At 28.0% G+C, this 20,676-nt stretch overlaps 3 protein-coding genes across 6 annotated transcripts in view; 2 read left to right on the top strand and 1 right to left on the bottom strand.

The window, feature by feature from the left end:
* Window positions 1-3,421, top strand: part of LOC112680360 (ras-related and estrogen-regulated growth inhibitor-like) — an 80,123-nt gene extending 76,702 nt beyond the window's left edge. Inside the window, exon 6 of the mRNA XM_025550438.1 lies at window positions 3,076-3,421. Coding sequence (XP_025406223.1) covers window positions 3,076-3,337 — 262 coding nt within the window. The 3' untranslated portion in view covers window positions 3,338-3,421. The remainder of the gene's footprint in view (window positions 1-3,075) is intronic.
* Window positions 3,422-5,529: 2,108 nt separating this feature from the next.
* LOC112680384 (peroxiredoxin-2-like) lies at window positions 5,530-10,240 on the bottom strand. 2 transcript variants are annotated; one of them, XM_025550470.1, is made up of 6 exons: window positions 10,151-10,240; window positions 6,939-7,098; window positions 6,734-6,851; window positions 6,430-6,669; window positions 6,208-6,373; window positions 5,530-5,659 (listed from the first exon to the last, which is right to left on the bottom strand). In XM_025550470.1, exons 1-6 carry the CDS (start codon window positions 10,151-10,153, stop codon window positions 5,603-5,605), a joined length of 744 nt encoding a protein of 247 aa, XP_025406255.1. In that variant the 5' UTR covers window positions 10,154-10,240; the 3' UTR covers window positions 5,530-5,602. The 2 variants fall into 2 exon arrangements, with proteins under 2 accessions (XP_025406255.1, XP_025406254.1); XM_025550469.1 differs by lacking the exon at window positions 10,151-10,240 and having other exon boundaries at window positions 6,939-7,183.
* Window positions 10,241-14,060: 3,820 nt separating this feature from the next.
* LOC112680374 (RING finger protein 212B) lies at window positions 14,061-20,339 on the top strand. 3 transcript variants are annotated; one of them, XM_025550458.1, is made up of 9 exons: window positions 14,061-14,166; window positions 14,253-14,405; window positions 14,503-14,597; window positions 19,027-19,088; window positions 19,178-19,306; window positions 19,379-19,446; window positions 19,583-19,756; window positions 19,838-19,927; window positions 20,265-20,339. In XM_025550458.1, exons 2-9 carry the CDS (start codon window positions 14,317-14,319, stop codon window positions 20,335-20,337), a joined length of 780 nt encoding a protein of 259 aa, XP_025406243.1. In that variant the 5' UTR covers window positions 14,061-14,166; window positions 14,253-14,316; the 3' UTR covers window positions 20,338-20,339. The 3 variants fall into 3 exon arrangements, with proteins under 3 accessions (XP_025406243.1, XP_025406242.1, XP_025406244.1); XM_025550457.1 differs by having other exon boundaries at window positions 14,061-14,405; XM_025550459.1 differs by lacking the exon at window positions 14,061-14,166 and having other exon boundaries at window positions 14,320-14,597.
* Window positions 20,340-20,676: the final 337 nt, after the last annotated feature.

Genomic DNA, 20,676 nt, shown 5'->3' with positions numbered 1-20,676 from the left:
TTTTGTGGTGTTACGAAAAGAGCCCTAGGCAAACCATTGCGGAGCACCAAAGGCTTCGCGGGGCACAGTTTGGGTACCGCTGTACTAGTTATATAATTCCAAGTGTTATAGTAATTTACCACGTAAAAATAAAGATTAAGATTATGATTTATCCTAAATAGCTAATAAGTATTAAAATATATTAAATTAATTTTTAATGTTATTATCAATGCCTTCTTTTATTAGGAATTGTTATCAATGACTAGGTATTGACATTAATTCCTTACTAAATCAGGCATTATCGTTACTGACTAGTCATTGTCAATACGGACTGATTGTCATCTTTTCCGGTAACATATATATAACATGGATGTATTGTGAAATATAATAAAATTTTTTGTTCCCGCGTAATACGATTTCCCGCTTAAGACGCTATTTGTAACTGGTCCCTTGGAGAGCATCTTAAACGGGTTCTACTGTATATTTAACAGAAGTTATAATTTTTAAATAATATCTTAATTTTAAAACACCGTGGTAAGAAAACGACGTCATAACTTTCAAAGTATCTATTCGCTAGCGGTCTAATATATATTTCATTAAGATGGGCAATCGTTTCAAAAATGCAATTAAAATTGTTTGATTAAAATTAAATAACGTGGGTGGTGGTATCGAATTAAATAACGAAATACTCATCATACAGCTTGCGTGTTTTAAGCAAAGACAAATGTTTACGTCTATACCTAACGAATTCTTAAAGTTCGACGCTACCGTTTTTATATTAAATTGATATACCCAATGCCCAACCATGATTAAATTTCTAAAAATATTATACATCAAACTCATCATAAACATCTATGTAAAATACATTTAGGTAAAATACTATTATTTAAAAACAATACACATTATTTATCTATCAAACGTATAATATAATTGTATCGATTATTAGTTATTGTAATATTAATCTTTTAATAATAACATTGTATTAATATTGTCAAACATACATTCAAAACTAGTGTATTGTTATATTACGATAAGAGTCTTTGGTTAAAATATTGACAAAAAAATCAAATAAAAAAAATTACTCTTTCCTGTGAGAATAATCAATGTATAGATTTAAATGATCACGTATAGCCCGAAAGCTCTAAAATAAAATAAATCTCGTGCGTCCCTCGAAAACTTAAGAGTTTAACGTATCAAAATATCGCCTATTCCTGCATCGATACACCGTATTACAATTTAAGTTAAAACTTAAATTTGTTTTCATCAGTGCCAACAATCAGTAATTCTTTCTCAAACACTTTAATATTTATTGATTCAAATAAAAACACCGACGGGATATTATTTAAATTTTAAAATTGAACTGTTTGCCACGCTTATGCGATCGTGCGTTCATAATTTATATTGTTTGTTCGATCATCGGGATTGATGACAAGCCGACTAATAACTGAGCGAGAAATTTTATTGGCAGTCTACTTCGCGAAATTTTAACAAAATAAACATTCAGATTTAAATTATGGGCTGTGCAATCAAGTTGTCTTTACGATATCCACACTCTTGTCGATTTGTTTGGTGTTCAACAATTAATATCGAACGTTCGCGTATGATAATATAATTTACCGTTCCACTCAGAAATCGACCCACTCAAAGATCGTATTGTAGTAATCACGATTTACAGGAATTAAGATATACGGTTAATACCATTTTATTGCACATTATTTAAGCCCCAATCATTTTGAAAAAAATGAATTCCCCTCCTCCTTCCACTAAAGAAATTTAAAAAAATAACCATCTATTTATGTACCGTGTTCTACTTAACACACTCGAAATACTTTCATAGGTCGTATGATAGGAAAAAACTCCAAGATCTATTGCAGATCGAGACATTTTACCATATTACCCACACAGTATTTTCCAACTATAACGATAGAAACAATATTTATGTATGATGGGAATTTAAATATATAAAATAAAAACAATATACAACATTAAATATAAATTTGATTTTATACGTTGAACCTGAAACATGTAATAAGAATATTTTAACATTCGAAAACAAATATCTATTACTTAATTCAATACATAAAAGTGTAATACCAATGGATATTAAACATTTATCAAATATGTTTTAATATATATGTATAGTTTTTAAATATTTATTAAATATTAAATAAATATATCTATGCTGTGTGGGTAGGTGCGCAGTGACCTAATTGTTGACATATGTGACGAGTAACACTCACACGGCCTTGAAATTCACACCGGGTTAGCAAATGAAACGCAAATTACTTTCCGACATCCTAAAACATCTGTAATTCGAATAGATAAGATTTACGTCAAATTTTCTTTTTCTTTCTAAAGCGGAGCCCAGCCAGGATTATCATTTGCACCCTGGCCTCCCAAGATTTAAATCCGGCACTGCGGATAACGTCATTGTTCGTAAAAATGTGTTTCGGCGAGTGAGGAGAGTAAATGGTCCGGTGAAAACATCCCATCGAATGCATATCCCGTACGCGCATTTGCCTATGCGGTGACGGTGTGGACGGAGACGTGCGTTCACCGTAAATCATGTGCACAGGGCCGACTTTAGATAAGATCGACGCGTGCAAAGAACGCGTTAGAGGCGTCAAAATTAGAGTAACATTTTATCAAACGTTGACGACGCTAATTATCTTCTTTAGATAGAATAAAATAACTTGCAATACGACTTGATTTAAATTTAATTATTGTTGCTATTTATTATTATATCGACATGCAAAGAATGACCGCACTTGTAGGTACAATTACACAGTTTCGTTAAACATCTCTGTATTATTGTTATTACTTTTGTTCTCTGTATGATTTACAAATATATTTTGATCACGAATTTCCTCCTGCTCCCCAAATTCTGCCCGTTCATAAGTATTGTGTGTAAGTTATATATCTATGTCGTTTATGAGGAGGAGGGTGGGGGGAGAGGGTGCCAAAATAATGTTTTCACTGGGCGCTGCGAGAGCCCTAAAACCGGCCCGGCGTGTGCGTACTATCATGACTACATACATAATACCACATTAATCTTCGTTAACCCTTTTACTGACTATGTTTACGACGGTGCTGCAGGTGCGTGGCCGTGGACGCGGGACAAGAGCTGTCGCTGCGGTTCGGGTGCCAGTTCTACGAGGTGAGCGCGGCCGACAACTTCGCCGGCGTATCGCTGGCGTTCCACTCGTTGCTGCGCGAGACCCGCGCTGTCCAGCTGCTCCGGGGGCTGCCGATCAGACGCAAGCTGGGCGTGAACAGCGTGTCCAAAGTGCTGGGAACGATATTCGGCAAGAACAGCAGCAAACGGGACCGGAAGAAGCGGCCGTCGCTGAGCATATGACCCGCGTGGGCGTCCGCTACGGCCGCCGGCGCTCCGAACACGACGCTCACGCTGTGAAAACAGAAAACCAAGCCGACGACGCCCACGCGCGCGCTCCCTGCCCGCAACCCAGGCTAGCCGCCCGCCCGATACGTGTAACGTATTTCGTGTAAACCCCTCTTGACCCCCCCCTCCCCTACTTCATCCCGATAGTGTAATTAATTTATTAAACGTGCTGCGTTTCTGTTTAACGACGACGAATGCCTACGAACGGTTTCCGGACGGTGAAAAAAATTTGATAATATTCGCCTACGCAAGATTCCCGGTCAACTACTCGTCAAAGCGAGTCTCGTGGTGACGACGCGCAAACATATTATTACCAAATGTGTCGATTCGTTTGCACTTTGGTTGCAACAGCGAAAAACCGTCGTGCGCAAAGGCGAATAAAGTACTCCGAAGATTTTTCCACTGACGAGACGTGCGGTTTGCCAACAACCGATACATGTAAACATAAAACAGTAATGAAAAACACATGTCTTCATACGCGTTCGGCGAAAAATACTTCCAACGATTTGGGTGCGGTGAAACGTCATATCGGTGTCGCACCGAGCGAAATATTTGGCAAATCTCTACATTACAAACACGATAACAACCGGTGTATGATGATGATGGATATGGTGTTAACTGGTCTAAGAAAGAATTGTTGAAATGAATGCGTTCCGCATAGGGGATGGTCGTATGAAGTGGAATATTGTTGGAACATCCTCCTGCTAATGGGATTGGACGGAGTACGGAATAATACACACTGCATCTATTTTAAATTATCAGCAATAAAATCGATAAAAATCAGGAGTTATAGAATTCATGTTTTTCTTCATCAATGTTCAGTCGGACACAAATATCCATTTACCCCTTAACTAAAAGAGCCGTCGGTCGTCACTCGTCAAGAAAAACGTACGAATTATATTTATCTAATGGAGCAGTAATTAGCGACAAAACGTGTTTTAACATTTTCTCGTACTTTTTGGTTACTAGAAAACAATTCTCTCAGCTGATCTCACGAATCGAAGCATTTTTTTTTTTTTTATTAACGATTATATTAATTCATCGATTTGATGTATTATCAGTATTAGTATTAGCGTTTAATGAATATAAGGGGAAAAAATGCTTTGTTCGACTTAATGTAAATTGTAAGTAGTATTATCATCACAACTATGTGTACGTTTTCCTGTAAGCTATCTCGTCATATTGTCGTGCAGATTTACTATATATTTTACGAATAATTATTGTTAATACCTACTGGGTAGAGGCGTTTTCAAAATTACAAGTTAAAATTTAAGTTATAATTATATATATTTTTTTAATTCTTGTAAAATGTAAATAAACATTTTACAAAACGTGTACAATTATTATATAATTATTTGATACGATTTTTAATACTTAATATTGTTGTGCACTTATTAATAACATTACTATGATGTATACATCATTTCAATCAATTACTCAGCGAGTCACGTTTATAAATTTGCTCATTGCTATCAAGATCTAAATTACGCATTATTGATGAGATAATAAAAATGATTTCTCCACGGAAAATGGTATTCATTAAAATGCAAGTTTATGCATATAAACGTGGGATAGTTACATAAAGCATTACCAGAAACTTGATTTTAATATTATTTTTGTGCTCCTCATCGTAGTATTTACATAAAATCATAATGTGTTGATTACCTCATTGGGCAATTGTTTGTTTTCTATTTCTATGATTAGACAAATATACCTAGTTAAATTGAATTAAATCCTACCATTTTGTATATCACTGTTGTTAAATGTTGCCCTCCAATCGGTCTGTTTGTATAAATGCCAGTTAAAGAAAAGTTATCTGTATCATATTGAATTAATGATGTTATTGGAATATTATTAGTTCGTTTTCTGTTTATTGTACTATCATATAGTTATAACAAATGCTACTTTATTTTGTAAATAAAAGCATTTTTTTTTTTACTAATACACAATACATTTATGTGTTATACCATGAAATTCAATGTGTGTATATGTAAATTATTCTTTTTGTACAATTTGTATTAAATTATCTAGAAAAATTGAGAAAAACAAAATAAATAAACCAATTTATTAAAGTAAAAAAACGATTATTTAATATTCAACTTAAAATATATAAATACACAAATTAATAATATTTATTAATTTCTTGTCTTTTTGTGATGCTTAATATATTATAATATTATATTATATTTTTGTAAATTAGTCGTATCTCCAATTTACAGATTATAATTCAATCAGTCTATCAAAATATTCCTTCTTTTTAATAGGGTCAGGAATTATCTGAAAAATACAAAACATCCATATTTATTTTAACAGCTATTAATATTTTAACATCTATCAAAATATATTTTGGAAGTATTTTATATAAATGCTCTAAGTATTTATATTTTGAATATTTTCATTGATTATTATAACACAAATGTTCACTAAAATGATTTTCTTTTTGATATAATATAGAAAGAATTAAATTTTTTAGTTAATAAATGATTCAATGAGATCAATTTTTAAATTTAAAATGACAATTCGGAATAAATATTGAAAAAGTATAAAATGTCATGATAAGCAAGTCAAAGAGTTATTTAATCATTTCAAATCAAAGAATAAAATAAAAATGGCAATAAAAATATTATTTTATGTAAAGAATGGTATATTTTAAAATTAAAAATTGCATGAATTATAAAACCAAAATGTAATAAGAAAACTTTGAACAAGTCTTATTAAATATTAATCTAATAATAAATAATTCATTTTACAAATTATTATTATTTTAAGAGCAGGATTGTAATTTTAATCCAATGTTTCATAAGTATCAAAAATATGTTTTTTACCGTTTGTCCACCTGGTTTCCAATTAGCTGGACATACTTCACCATGCATGTCTGTATATTGAAATGCTTGAACTAATCTTAGAGTTTCATCTACACTCCGGCCAACAGGTAAGTCATTCATTGTGATTTGTCTAAGAACACCTCGATTATCTATGATAAATAATCCTCTGAAAATAAATGCAAAAAATAATAATTTGTCATCATTAAAATGAGTAAATAGTACCTGAGTGAATGACCGACATCACTCAAATAAACACCATAATCTTTGGATATTTTATGAGTCATGTCTGACAATAGAGGAATAGATAAACTACCCAATCCTCCATCCTTACGCGGAGTATTTACCCAAGCTAAATGAGTAAAATGTGAATCCACAGATGCAGCCACAACTTCAGCTCCAATCTTTCTAAACTCATCGATCCGATCGTTGAAGGCTAATATTTCTGTTGGACATACAAATGTGCTGCAAACCAGAATCTGAAATTATTATTCCAAAATCCAAAATCAGGATGTAAATAAACACTTACAAGTCCAGTGGATAAAAGAAGAACACTAGATACTTCCCATGAAAGTCTTGAAGCTTCAACTCTTGTAAAGTACCATTTATAATAGCTGTACCTTTCCAATTGGGTGCTGGTTTTGATACTATAATTTGTTAACAGAATTGGTGTGAAAAAATGCATCAACCGATACCAAATATTTGTTATAAATACAACAATAGAAATCACTCACTTAATGCTTTGGTATACTGCAATATGTGGTTGGTGGATTCACTGGTGCTGGTAGGAAAGACCGATCCGTCCGCAAATTTCTGACATTTGAACTGGTCCGCAAAACCGACGTCAATAGTAAGAGCGAAGACGAAAGTCAAAAGAAAAGTCATAACCATGGTCTTCATTGGATTGTTTTTTTTTTAAATCAGTATAAGGTATTAATTAAAAATAATAATAAAACCAATAGGGAACATAATAAAATATTGAAATGACAAAAATAATATATTTATCTATTACTGTATTCAGCTTGTAGTCTATACTCTATAAATTATTCATATTTAAAATAATTATATCTAAAAAAATTGATTGTGTGGTATACTTTTTAAATTATATTTATAAATGTTTTTATAATTTGATAACGAATGTTTACATGGACAACAAAAAAAAAAAAACGCCGGAACCTGCCATAATAGGCGCGGTACAGTGTTACAACGGCTGACGAAAATAAAAATATGATACCGTAGTGAATACGGCCGTCGTTGCATAAAAAATTACTACGTTTACATGATAAGAGTTAAGCCGTTCTTAATTTAAACCGATTTTATTCTAAGTCAATTTAAATTGCTTGACTTGTTTACATGTGAGTAATATTAAAGTTCATCATTTTCATTATTCCATGAAATTGGTATTTTTTCCAGATCCATTTTTTTTTTTTTTAATACTAATTAATTATCAATAATCAAATATTTAAATATTAAAATTTGTAATTTATTTCTTAAATTTTAAATATTTTTTTGTATATTATTTAAAAACTTATTTAATATGGATTCTACACAAGTAATCGTTTGTTTAAACCTGTATAAACTTAAATACGAGGCACGTCGCAGTAAATTTAAACTTTTATTACTACGCCTTCGTTTCCCATCTAACAGTTTCATAATATTATTTTCTTTTATAGAAGCAACTAATGTAGCTGTTTCTGCAGAACTCCAAAAACATCTTTTGATTGGGTTATTCATTCCTAATACGATTATAAGTTTCTAATACATACGTATAATAGTTACGACTAATAAGTATAATTAAAATATTCATAAAAATAAATCTGAATAATGTGTTATGTTATCACTTATCAAAATAAAATCGATTCCGTTTACATGAACAAAAATACAGCCGATTTTAATTATTAAACCGATTTATTTTGGTTAAACTCATATTAGAGCGTCCTTAAAATAATGGCGGTTTATGTGATCAAGGTCGCTTTAAAGCGTTTACATAATTCATGATTAAACCATTTTAACTTTTAAACCGCCTTTAATTGTGCATGTAAACGTAGTAAATGATAATCAAATAATATAATGACAAGTCGACCGACTGAAAACCATATGACCGTGTTACCTAAGTAACACCAATAAACATTTAGCGATCAGGATGTGCGTTTGAATCCCAGTAGGCATATTTTAGTGAATAATACTTTCTATGTAGGCAATATATGTATAAGTGGTGCCACGGAGGTACAAACTTTTTTTTTTTATGTATAGATTTTTTTCAACACATTGCCTTATTCACTGGTCATTCTCTCTCCTTCTCTCTATGAACTAATAAATGCGGAGGTTTTTAGAATCGTTAGTATGTTAATTTTCAAATTTCAAATTTTTTTACTGGTTAAAGCGGCTTTCAGTGAATAAAACTTTTTTCAAATCTAAACACGTCGAACGAATGATTTTATCGATTTAAACTACACCGATTTTCGTTTAACTATTCGATTTGTACGTAATGAATTAGGAGAAATTACTCGTAAGTCATAACAACGTTTAATATTTGAAATTGAAGAAATATTGTAGTATTTTATACTTGTAATAACACATATACTAATATTAATTTAAAAATAATTGTATTAATACAAATTTAAATGGATGAACTACTTGAAATAGTAATGGTATATTGTAATGGTATAACTTGTAAGTATGATAGTACTATATAAGTATGACTCTGTTATTTTAAAATTCGATATGTAGTTCGGGTACCTCGATTCCTTTTGTCTTATATATTTTAATTACATTTTTATAAACTAATTTTAATTAATACATTATAATTATAGGTGTAGAATCCAGTGCAGTAAATAAATTTAATATGGTATGAATCAATTTAAAATTTTAAATAAAACAATATTTATAGACAGTCCTTGTAGAAACAGTTACAACACTTACAAATCAACTACGGAAACTTAAATTTCGATGGTATACCTATACAATATTTTACATTATAAATTCATTACGATTTTGACTTTATTCAGGAATTTTATTATATTTCGATTCTATCGATGAAATATTATTGATAGTTTAACCAACTTTTTCATAAGTGAATTTCACGATATTTGTAAGTTATCGACAATTATTTAGAAAATTAAAATAAGTTATATATATAGTTTCTTTATCTAAGAAGGAAGTTTTGATGTACCTAATTTTTTAGTTTTTTATTGGATAAATATTAGAAATATTTTAGTTCTAGAACAAAATTTGGTAAGTAATTTATTATTAATTTAATTTAATTAAAATAATAAAAAACGAGTTCCAGAGAAAAAATTATTTTGTTATGAGACAAATGTAATTTGAGTCTAATAAAATCAAATAATCAAGATAAATTCAAATAATATTTTACATTTTACTATCAATCATTAGAAAAATAATTTAAAAAAATAATAAATACATATTAAGATATGTAAGATTTGTTGATGGCCAAATTATCCGCCTTTTCAGTTCAGATTTGGATCGCGATCCGTCAGTTGCAAACCGCTGTTCTCAGTTAGGATAGTTAAGTATCTATAACTTATAAAATATTTCTTCAACATTAAATTATATAGAAAATTATAAATTATAAATTATTATATTATAATATTAATTATAATAATATTATATTATTATATTATAAATTATATATAGAACTTCAGATTTATTAATTATATGTAGGTATTAAAAATATTCTTCGTTACAATTTATAAATTTAGAATTTCTTATTAATTTTAAGACTTTTGAAACTGATTTTGTATTTTTCAAAAACTAAAACGTTTTTATTTGATTTACCACAAATAACCAAACATCTTTAAAGTTGTACCTAAGAAGTTCGTAATTATTTTATTTTTAGCAAACTGCTTTTGTATTTATATTCACTGAAAGCAATGAGTCCTGAAAAAGAAACCAATGATGTTAATAATGAAATCGAAAAAAAACTTACCATTATTTAATATATACGACTCTGAATATTCAAGAAAAATTGCTCCTGAAAATAGTGGTTTATTTTTGGCTTCAAAATCAACTACGTCTAATTCAAGCAATGATACTACAATATTAAATGAATACGATGAGGATGATGAAGAAGATTTTATAAGTACATTTTTTATTTGAACTAAATACTTATACTTACCTATAATTTATACTTTCTGTGTAAAATACGTATAACAATTGTTTAAATAAGTATGTTGTCATATTTAATTTATGACTTCCTCCATTTATATATATATATATATAGTTTATATGTGTTCATTTTTTAGAAATTTATTTCGCATCTGGTTCTGTACTAAAACCGTCCAATGAACCATACAACTTGCGCTCAAAAATTAATCAAGCTAACCAAGAATTAGCGAAAGACAACGAAAACACATTTTCTAATACTCCTGGAAAAGTCAAATTTGACAATACTGTCCTGATTTTGGATAGTTTTGAAGATATTGGTATAGTATCTATTTATAGTTGGGATATTATAATATTCTGATAGTTAATTATTATTTTTTTTAATTTATAATTATATGTTGTATATAAACAGCATCAAAAACCAGAAATAGGACGGATCACACAGATATTATTATTTTTTTTAATTTTATCATTTGTGATACCTACCCTAGATAGTTTACAATTTATTAATTGACAAACACATTATAGTCGGATGTAAAATTTTAATAAATACTCGTAATTTAAATAAAAAGAGCAATGTTTTTATAATTTATATTTAATATTAAGTACAAAACAATAATTATCTCATACATTTATTGTTAGTTAATATGCTCAAACTGAAAAAAAAAATTTAGAAATTATATTTACCTAATGATTATAGTGTTAAATATATATATTTCAGGTACAGTATCAATTGGCACGGAAAGACTTCAGGGCATCGACATATTTCCAGTGGAAAATGACGTTAAGGAAAAAGACATTTTAACCAAAGTTGATTTGCTACGAAATGAAGAAGTAATTTTAGATAAAGTTGATTTGATTCGAAATGATGAGGATGACCAAAATGATGTAGTTTGTTCGACTACTGAAAGGACACTGGATACTGATACTACTGATGATAAAATGTATTCAAGTACATCATTTAGTAGAAGTTTTTCATTTGAATCTGATGATCCTATGTTTATAAACGTTATTGAATCTGGCGATGAGTTTAAGACAATAATGAACCGAAATAATAAAACACGCCAGGGTTCTGCGATAGATGAACATGTGACATATTTTCCAGAACTTTTCACACACACTCAATACAAAATGTATGAAAATTGTGGTAAAACTTTGGATGACAGCATTGATGACGTGAACATATATGTGCCTAAGAAATTGAACGCAGAAGAGTTAAGAAATAAATTAAAAGAAATTAGTAAAGTTCGTAAAAAAGTAGTGACGAACGAAAAAAAAGTAGAAAAACCTGTAAAAAAAGTTAGTTCTTTTACACAAAATTTTCAAAAAAAAATAAAACATACAAAAACGTTTGAAAGAAGGATTCCGCCTCAGCCTCAACCACAACCTATTAAGCCTCGAATGACTTATTACTTCGAACTAGACCCCAAGGGTAAACTTAAACCACTAAATAAGAATAATATCAGCGAAACGAATTTAAATAATAAATCCACCAAATTCTTTCACATCAATTTAAAAGCAACCAACAACGATGAAAATTCCAAACCTCGCATAACCAAAACTCCAAATACAGATTTATTTTTAGAATTTCAAACAGATAAATCTGGAAACAAAGGAGCGAAATTGGTAATCAAGAAAAAACCGACAGAAGAATATACGGCTAGTAGTATGGCAGGAGCTAAGAAGTCGGTTAGTACCGAACGTCCTCGATTGCCGGGTTATAATGGTCTGAGATCTGAGTATGGTTTGTCGGCTGAACAGCTTTTGGAAAGGCAGAATAAAAAAATGGAACGGGAAAGACGGAGGAAAGAATTAAAACAAAAAAAGCATGAAGAAGAACAAAAAAAGAGAGTAGAAAATGAAAAAAATTTTTATAAATGGTTACAACAGAAAAAGCAATTAAAAAAGCCGGTAAAAACGACTAGACATAGCTATCCGATGAATAGACTAACTGTATCTTCTGCGAGAACTTCTCTGTAAGTTAATAGCTAATCAACTATTTTAAAACAGATACTAAAATATTCTTGGAGGTTTGAAATCTTAATTTGTTTTTCTTTTTAGAAATTGCATTCACAATAGTAGTCAACGAAAAGGATCGTTTGCTCTGGAAGAGTTGTTAAAAATAAACGACGAAAAAAATAGGTGGTTTAAAATTTAAATCATTATTAATCCTCATTAATATAAAAGCATTAGTAGTCAAAATACCAACTGATAATAATTATCAATTACAATTACAACTATTGTAGTAATAAAATTAATATGAATTAAATATTTAAACAAGATATTTCCTACACCTCAAATAATCATATTATTACACACTATACCTATATATATAAGAATAAATAGATTTTGTATTGATTAAAAATATATTAACAATCAGTACTATATTCTTCCAAGCTGTCAATTTTTTTTTTAATAAAACTTTTATAAAACTAAAATCATTCACAATCGAATTTATATTTTATATTTTCATTATAAATTAAATGATTACGATTATAGTAAAAATAATGTTCGCCATTTTATATCAATCCTAATCCAACATTTTATACTTACTTTTTTAATGTTCAGTAATTTTTTTCAAAACTAATCTTTTACATTTTTGTTATAATATATTAATGTTAGTGTGTTAAATTCACGTTTGTTATTTCAATTTTATGTATACAAAGTTAATTTATATTATTGCTTCTTTTGACAATATAGTCTATTACATTTAAAATAGTTTTTGTTAGTTTAAATGAAACTTTAATATGTTTTTTTTTTCTAGATCAATACCGAGTGATATTGTATAGATATGAAAATAATATGTATTTTATTTTTAATGATATTAATAATAGTTATAGAAATGTGTGTTACTTACAGTTTTGTTAAAATGAAAAAGTATTTAATAAAAATTAATAATATTACAATAATTTATATAATGTGGCGAGATATCATTTTAGCACGAGAGCGTTTTAAAATTTAGTATTTGTGCAATAAACCATTTTAATATTTTAATATTGAAAAAGTGAAAACAAACAATTAACACACAACACTATTTATACACACATGAAATATGTTCCTACACTGCAAATAAAAGGCGCAAAAATCATACTATATAATAACATTGTTCTACCTTGGTTCTGTTTGTGTCTCATTTCTAAAGCTGGGTTCACACTATACCGTGACGTGTATTTTACCAGACCGTGTGCTTTGAAAATGTGTGATACCAATATATATCTTATGGTGATGCTATCAAATTCTGGTTACATATTTTCGCAGTTTTTTTATTAGATATGAAATATTTTCATAAGTTTCAATAAATAATAACTGATGAATATTAAATCATTTAGTAGAAAGTATGTATTATATTATTATTGGGGCTCGGAACTTAATGCACTTAAAAAGTACTAAATATGCATGCACTTATGCGCTTAAAAACGTACAAATATGCGTCAAAAATATGCACTTAATTTTTTTAACGCAAAAATATTCATAAATAAAGATATTTTATTAAATATACTCGTACATAACAGTACAAATATTGTTAGTATATTATACTAAGCTAAACATAATTTCTAGGTATAAATATATAACATAAAATAAAATATAAGTAAAATAAATAGCCTGAAATTTGAAATTTTCTTTCAAAATGTTCCCATTAGGTTTTTCATAATGTCATGAAAACAATTTCAACGTTACTTAGCAATAAATTGAAGAGCCCAATAAAATCATGCAAATGCAATACCTTCCGAGCCCTTTGTTTTTATGAATAATGTTATCATAGAATAATAAATTATTACTATTAAAATCGGTAACTACACGTTCAAAAGTTGGATAAAATCAACTTCACGGTATCTTTTGGTTAGTGAGGTAACTTGTGATTTATTATACGGTATACCTTGATGTAACAATATGGTTCAACCAATCAGAGATAATTATTTTAGAAGACACGATACGGCACGGTGTAGTGTGAACCCGACTTAACACAATACCACGGTTAGTACTGTTACGATGGTAACGGTTTCGCGGGAAATTTTTATTCTCGCTTACAGTTTTAACGTGCGTTCCAAGTGCATCGACAGCAAATTTCTTTGTTCCTGGTAAGAGCCAAATCCAAATTCGATTAGTATTAATTAATATCGATTCAAGATCATTGCGTTGTAAAATGGATTGGATCCATTGTAACTCGTGTTTCAGCCAACCCAGAGGAAGAGACGACGCCACTACGCAAAAGTTTTATTTGACCAGCTGTGGTCATATATTTTGCGAAAAATGTGGTTGTTTTTTGGATGGTAAGAATTAACGATTGATTGTTGATATAACTTGCCTTTTGCTCGTTCAGTACAGCTTTATATGTATGTTACGTATTCCCTACGTATTAATTTCGAAATCTATATAGTTAGTATAGCTATACACCAACCAGTGTAATTATAATTATAAGGCTCCAAATTTATTTTAGTCTACATCCATACGACCATATTCGTTTGATTGAAATAATTTTTTTTTAAATGTATTTTCAAAGGCATGTTTACCTTAAATAAATTTAAAATTATTGTAAATTCCAATACAACATTTTATTAATAGGGGCTTAAATTTAAAATTTTACAAACAAAAAATCTTCACCAATTGGTATTGCTCAGGGCAGTTTTTCAAAACAATAACTTATTAATTATTAAAAATTTCAAAGTTTTTACTTCAACATACATAATAATTTTAATCAGTGATTTAATTTAAAGAATTGTATATGTTTTGACTTGCTTTACACAATTACTTCATCATAATTTATTTCTATATAGTAATTAGTAATTACTAATTACATTACATATTAACTTATTAGCATATAAAACTTGAGGTGGCTTCCTGAGCCCTGACATAAACTATAAACACAATCAACATTATTATAGTTATCTATATTAGTTATTATATATTTATATTTGTTTGTAGGAGTAAATAATAGTGCATCATTTATGTTATCGTGCTTTGTCGAATTAAAACTAGGACTTAGTAACAAGGTTCTCTAAATTAATAATTTTTCGGGAATTATAATTTGTTATTTTAAATAAAGTCATCGCTATTAGAATCATTCGCTTTTGCAGATAAAATATATTATTAAATTATAAACTTCCGAAATTCCAAAATAGACTGAAATATTAAAAACCCTTTCAAAATATCATCTATTCATATTTTTAGAACATGTTCACTAACATAAAGTTTGTTTGTACATAAAAAAAAAAAAAAACATTTCATTTTAAAAAACATTAATTATTATATTCTTTACTTTTTTATAATCTAAAATAAGTTTAGGTATGACATAGTAAATAAAAATATAAAATATTTATAAAATTACTCACAATATTATTATAAATAAACATATACATTACATATTATTATATTTCCATTAAACATATATTAATTAACAAGAATGTAAAATGTAAAAAGATATTAAAACCAGAAATCAGGATAGTTTTGGTTTTTATACTTTTAGAAAAAAATGTTTTTCTATAAAATTATTAAATATTTATAAGAAACCAAATGTTATTCAAGATAAATTTGAAATATTAGAATATAGTTTATTTTTTTTTAAAAAACAAAATATATTAGAAATAGTAACTGCTTCCAACATTTAACTTTTTTTCTTAAGTTGTATATTTTGTTAAAAACAACAACAAATAGAAAATTATGTGTAAAGACTTGATAACTTATGTATTTGAACCATTATTTGAATCAGGAAAACAAATATGAAGTTTGTCCGCAACAACATGTATATTAACTTTGGCCAAATACATTTCGTCACACCCTCTTTTTATCATAGTAAAGTGAATGATTATAATAGTTTCACTAAGACAATATCAGAGCTCATTAACACATCATGTTATTAATTTAAAACCACTTCAGAGCATTTAATTATTCACACAATTAATGTAAATAGTCATAACATAGTATATTACCTAACCGATAATAAAGATATCATTTCCATGCATTTTTACCCAACACAGAAAAAAGTTTGTGTTTATTCGGTCACTAAACATATATAGTTAGTAGACAAAAGTTATGACGTGATTCGTGTCACTAACATCATCAACAAATCACAAAAACCAATTTGCCTCTATTTTGAATCGATTTAAAAGTTTACAATAACAATAACGAAGTTTTTAAATTAGACCATCTGCTCTATTAAAAAAAAAAAAAAATTGAGCTCCTGAGGAAAAAGTTCTTTCCACCTTAGTGTAAATAATGTTAACCTTACTTCCACATAGCAAACTATTGTTACTATTACGCACGCAGTGTTAAGTGTTGTGAGAGAAACCTTTCTAGTGATTGCAAGAAATCACTATCAGATCCTGTTAAATTCGCATTACACTCATGGAAACGTACAGCATCTCCTCATAATTCTAAATGGGTAACATCAGTAGCGACTCATAGTAAATATTCTGGAGAGAATTAAAGTATTTAACATAAATTCTATACAACAACGAACATGAAAAACGCTTTTATTGGAAAATTAATAATACTTAATACTTCATTTAATATTTAGTTAATATTTTTAACTTAATTTAATGGTAAACTTTTATTTAAACTAATTCAATTTTGCCATTGTTTTTATCTACGAATTCGTAGATGACGGCGTACAGCGACTAACGACGACGCTATGGCACGGAAATTATCATCGTGAACCCATTTTCAATAGCGTCTATAACACACGCATTATTCTCCCCGGCCCCTCCGTCCAACGAGCCAAACCATTACATGTTACGATTGAACCTGTCAGACGTCAGTTTCACTGAAACGGTGACCATCGTCGAACTTACTAAAATAGTGTTTTCATCGAAATAACTATAGGTTTTATATTTTGTGCAGAGACAGGAATCGAACCGAAAAGAACCGGTTTTGGAATCGGAACCTTTTAAATAATAGGAACCGATACCGGAACCGAAACCTTTATTTTGATAAATGAAGTAGCGGAACAGAACTGGAATTTTTAAATTATAAAGGTTCTTTTAGGTTCCAAAATTAAATAGTTTTATTTAGCATAAATTATTTGTAGTTACTACTTTGTTTATAAATAATCAGGGATCCATTCTTATTATGTTTATTTCTAGAACTATACAAAATTCTATTCTTATATTCATATTAGATTAGATTAGAATATCATATATTCTTATATTCTTATTATTCATATTCTTTACCTATTTAAAATTATATTTTTGAAGTGTTTATTACGTGTATATATATCACAAAATATTATATAGAAATGTTTTTCCCAGTATATACCATAATTGGAATCAATATTATCTTCCAAATAAAGCGATGGTATTAATAAAATAGTCACCCGCTAGTGTAAATTGTAATTCATAGTTTATTAACGAGTATTGTAAATATTTTTTAACTTTTTTGCTTCTATGGAGCGCAGGCTATTATTTATAATTCAATTATTTTTAACCTATTTATCGTATGAAATTTTTAATTTAAAACTTTATTATCTTCTGAATTCTGATACATAACAATTTAGTTTTACCAGTTATAACAGATTTAATAACAGTATTACTATTTTGTGTATTTTATAGGGGGTAACGTTAATTGTCAGCAATACATATTAAAATAATTTTTCGTTTAGTGCTATACTACACTAACAAATGGACAATAGTATATATATATATATATATACTATATATAGTATATTCACTATTTTTTTTTTTTCATTGATATGAAATAATATTAAATTTTACTGATAACAGGAATCGGTACCTTTATTAATTTTCATCATAGAACCGAACCAGAACAGTTATTTTATTTTCTGAGAACCAGTTCCGAAACCGATACCGATAAATTCAAACGGTTCTAGTCCCTGATTTCGTGGCTAATAATTTTATAATAATAAATATAGAAAACTCTATAACATACGAGTATTTTCAATAAAAATAAAAATATTTCCATGCATTTTTAAATAGTTATTATTTACAAGTAGCTGTTTTTTTTTTAAGGGGAGACGCAGTCTCAAAGTCTTCTCTGACGAGCCGCCCCTGGATAACACACCATAAATTTCTTAGATATCACGCCGCCCATTATTGATGAGTATCTATCAACTTGTTACCGGTTGTTAGGATACTTATTGACAACAAAATGTTGCTTAGTCTGTGCATACCTTTACAAAGAAGGTCTATCTACAATGAACACCATCAACATTGCTGTACCACCCATTCCTTAAAACAACTCCCCCCCTCAGATTTAATCCAAAACCATAAGTGTCATATTACTAAATTTTTTGACAGTTTTAAATTAATATTACTACTACTCTATTTGATAAATATTACAGGAATGGTACTTAGTATTTTACTTCATTTTAGAAGGGTCTAGGGACACCACTGCTATACATACCCACTGATAACGTACTTAAATTATTCTAATTGTTTATTTAATTATAATTTTCTTACTATAATTTTTCATTCATTGCCATTTAATTTAAAATGTTTGTGTTTTGTACTATTGTCTATACTTATAAGTTAACTAATTGTAATTATTGAACTCTAATGATTCTTCGCAAAAGTTCTTTAAATAAAAATAAAAAAAATCTATAAAAATTGTTGGGGTATTTTTAAAATTTGATAAACAATATAATACCGTATAATTTATTATATTAATTATTTATGAATGTGTAAGGATCTCAGATGGATTTTTCATAATTTTCCAAAATTATTTTATTTTGTACAAATTTTAATTCAGGTACACTGGATTGCTGCAAACATTGTAGAAATAAATGTTCATCTACTACAATTGAAGAAAAGGTATGAATTTAAATGATGAAATAATTTTAAAAGAACTATTTTTATTGAATAAACGATAGGTATATTTATAAAAAAAGATAACGTTTTAGTCATTAAAAAGAAATCCTGAAGTCTTAGAATATTTTCAAGAACCAGAAGAAGTATCTGAGAAATTAGTCAAAGTAATGCAGTTTCAAAAAGCACATCGTATTAAATTAGTTGCATATCACCAAAACATGGTAAAATATCTATTTTAAATATTTTTCTGTTGGTAAATTTAAAATAATTTATACCTTCCATATTATTTATAGTTATCAAAATACAATAGAGCAAAAATGTATATAAAGAAACTTGAAGGTGAATTAAAGATCGCTAAAAAGTGAATACTATATTTAGTTTAATATCATATAATATAAACCTAATATGATTAATATTATATAAATTATATAATTATTAAATTAATTAATTATATTATTATTATATTAATATTATATTTATGTATTACCATTTTGAAGTGCATTGCGAAATACACCTCAAAAACTGCAAAACTGCAACGTATCAGAAACTCATTCCAATTCAATGCCAATTTTTCAACCAAATTCAACCCCTTTTATGATGATAAATGATGAAGCCAATATCCGCAATTCTAACCCAAACATTAATCCAAAACAATCTGATATGAAATATAGGTAGTTATTAAAATGTTTTAATTCTCTTATTTCAATCATGTCTTATAACATTAATATTTTCGAACATAAAATTTTAAATAGAAAACAGTCATTTCAAAATATGTTATCAATTTTATCATCAGGAAGTACTACATCTGGGATACCTACACCAGGTTCTTCTGTGTATGCCAGGTAAATGGCAATTGCCTATTTTTATCATTTTTGTTGAATAATAATTTATATTGAATTAACTATGTTGATCATAAATGCTACTATGAATATGAATACAATAAAATTACAAAATTACAACTAACATGAATATTTTATATACATACACAAAAACATGCAATAAAAATTTAATTTTAGAGTAAAATATTGATTCTATAATGAATTGAGGTGCATAATATATTTTTGACTTAGTTAAATTAAAGATTTACATGTAATTAGAAAATAATAATTATTATTATGTTTAAAATTAACTAGTGAATGTTTAATAATTTTGAATACATTTTATCATTTTATAATTTAGTCCTATGCAAGAAAATTGTGATTTAAAGTACATCCCATCAATAAATAAACTACGATTAAATTCATTTGAATAGAGGTAAATATTTATAAATTGTTATAGGTTTATAAAATAATAAATGATTAATACATTGTTAAAAATTTTCAGATAAAAAAAAAATTAAAAGAGGCAAAAAAAATCAAAGTTTAAAATGTAGTTATTTTGATTTAGAAATACATTTACTACGCCAAAAACCATAATGTATAATTATTAAAAGCTGCACAATTTTTTTTTTAAATGTATAGATTAGCATAATCTAGTATGTATGATGTCAGACACTTATAGTAAATTTGTATTATTTTATTTGATTGGAAGGCACCTATAACTAGAATATAATATTTTTAATTATCATACTCATTTTAAAATCTTAGTTAAG

This window comes from Sipha flava, unplaced genomic scaffold (genome assembly GCF_003268045.1).
Source record: "Sipha flava isolate LNK unplaced genomic scaffold, YSA_version1 176_pilon_pilon, whole genome shotgun sequence".
In the NCBI taxonomy this organism is placed as follows: Eukaryota; Metazoa; Arthropoda; class Insecta; order Hemiptera; family Aphididae; genus Sipha; species Sipha flava.
The sequence above is the reverse complement of the archived record's forward strand: the minus strand, read 5'-3'. Positions and strand labels throughout refer to the sequence as shown.

What these genes read in the sequence shown, in the direction of transcription:
- LOC112680384 (XM_025550469.1), bottom strand. Translation starts at nt 7,104, where the DNA reads ATGAAGACCATGGTTATGACTTTTCTTTTGACTTTCGTCTTCGCTCTT. An exon ending in GCAGTATACCAAAGCATTAA is followed by an intron (nt 6,852 to 6,938) that starts GTGAGTGATTTC and finishes AACAAATTATAG; the next exon opens with TATCAAAACCAGCACCCAAT. An exon ending in TTCTTTTATCCACTGGACTT is followed by an intron (nt 6,670 to 6,733) that starts GTAAGTGTTTAT and finishes TCTGGTTTGCAG; the next exon opens with CACATTTGTATGTCCAACAG.
- LOC112680374 (XM_025550458.1), top strand. Translation starts at nt 14,317, where the DNA reads ATGGTAACGGTTTCGCGGGAAATTTTTATTCTCGCTTACAGTTTTAAC. An exon ending in AGCAAATTTCTTTGTTCCTG is followed by an intron (nt 14,406 to 14,502) that starts GTAAGAGCCAAA and finishes CTCGTGTTTCAG; the next exon opens with CCAACCCAGAGGAAGAGACG. An exon ending in GGTTCTTCTGTGTATGCCAG is followed by an intron (nt 19,928 to 20,264) that starts GTAAATGGCAAT and finishes TTTATAATTTAG; the next exon opens with TCCTATGCAAGAAAATTGTG.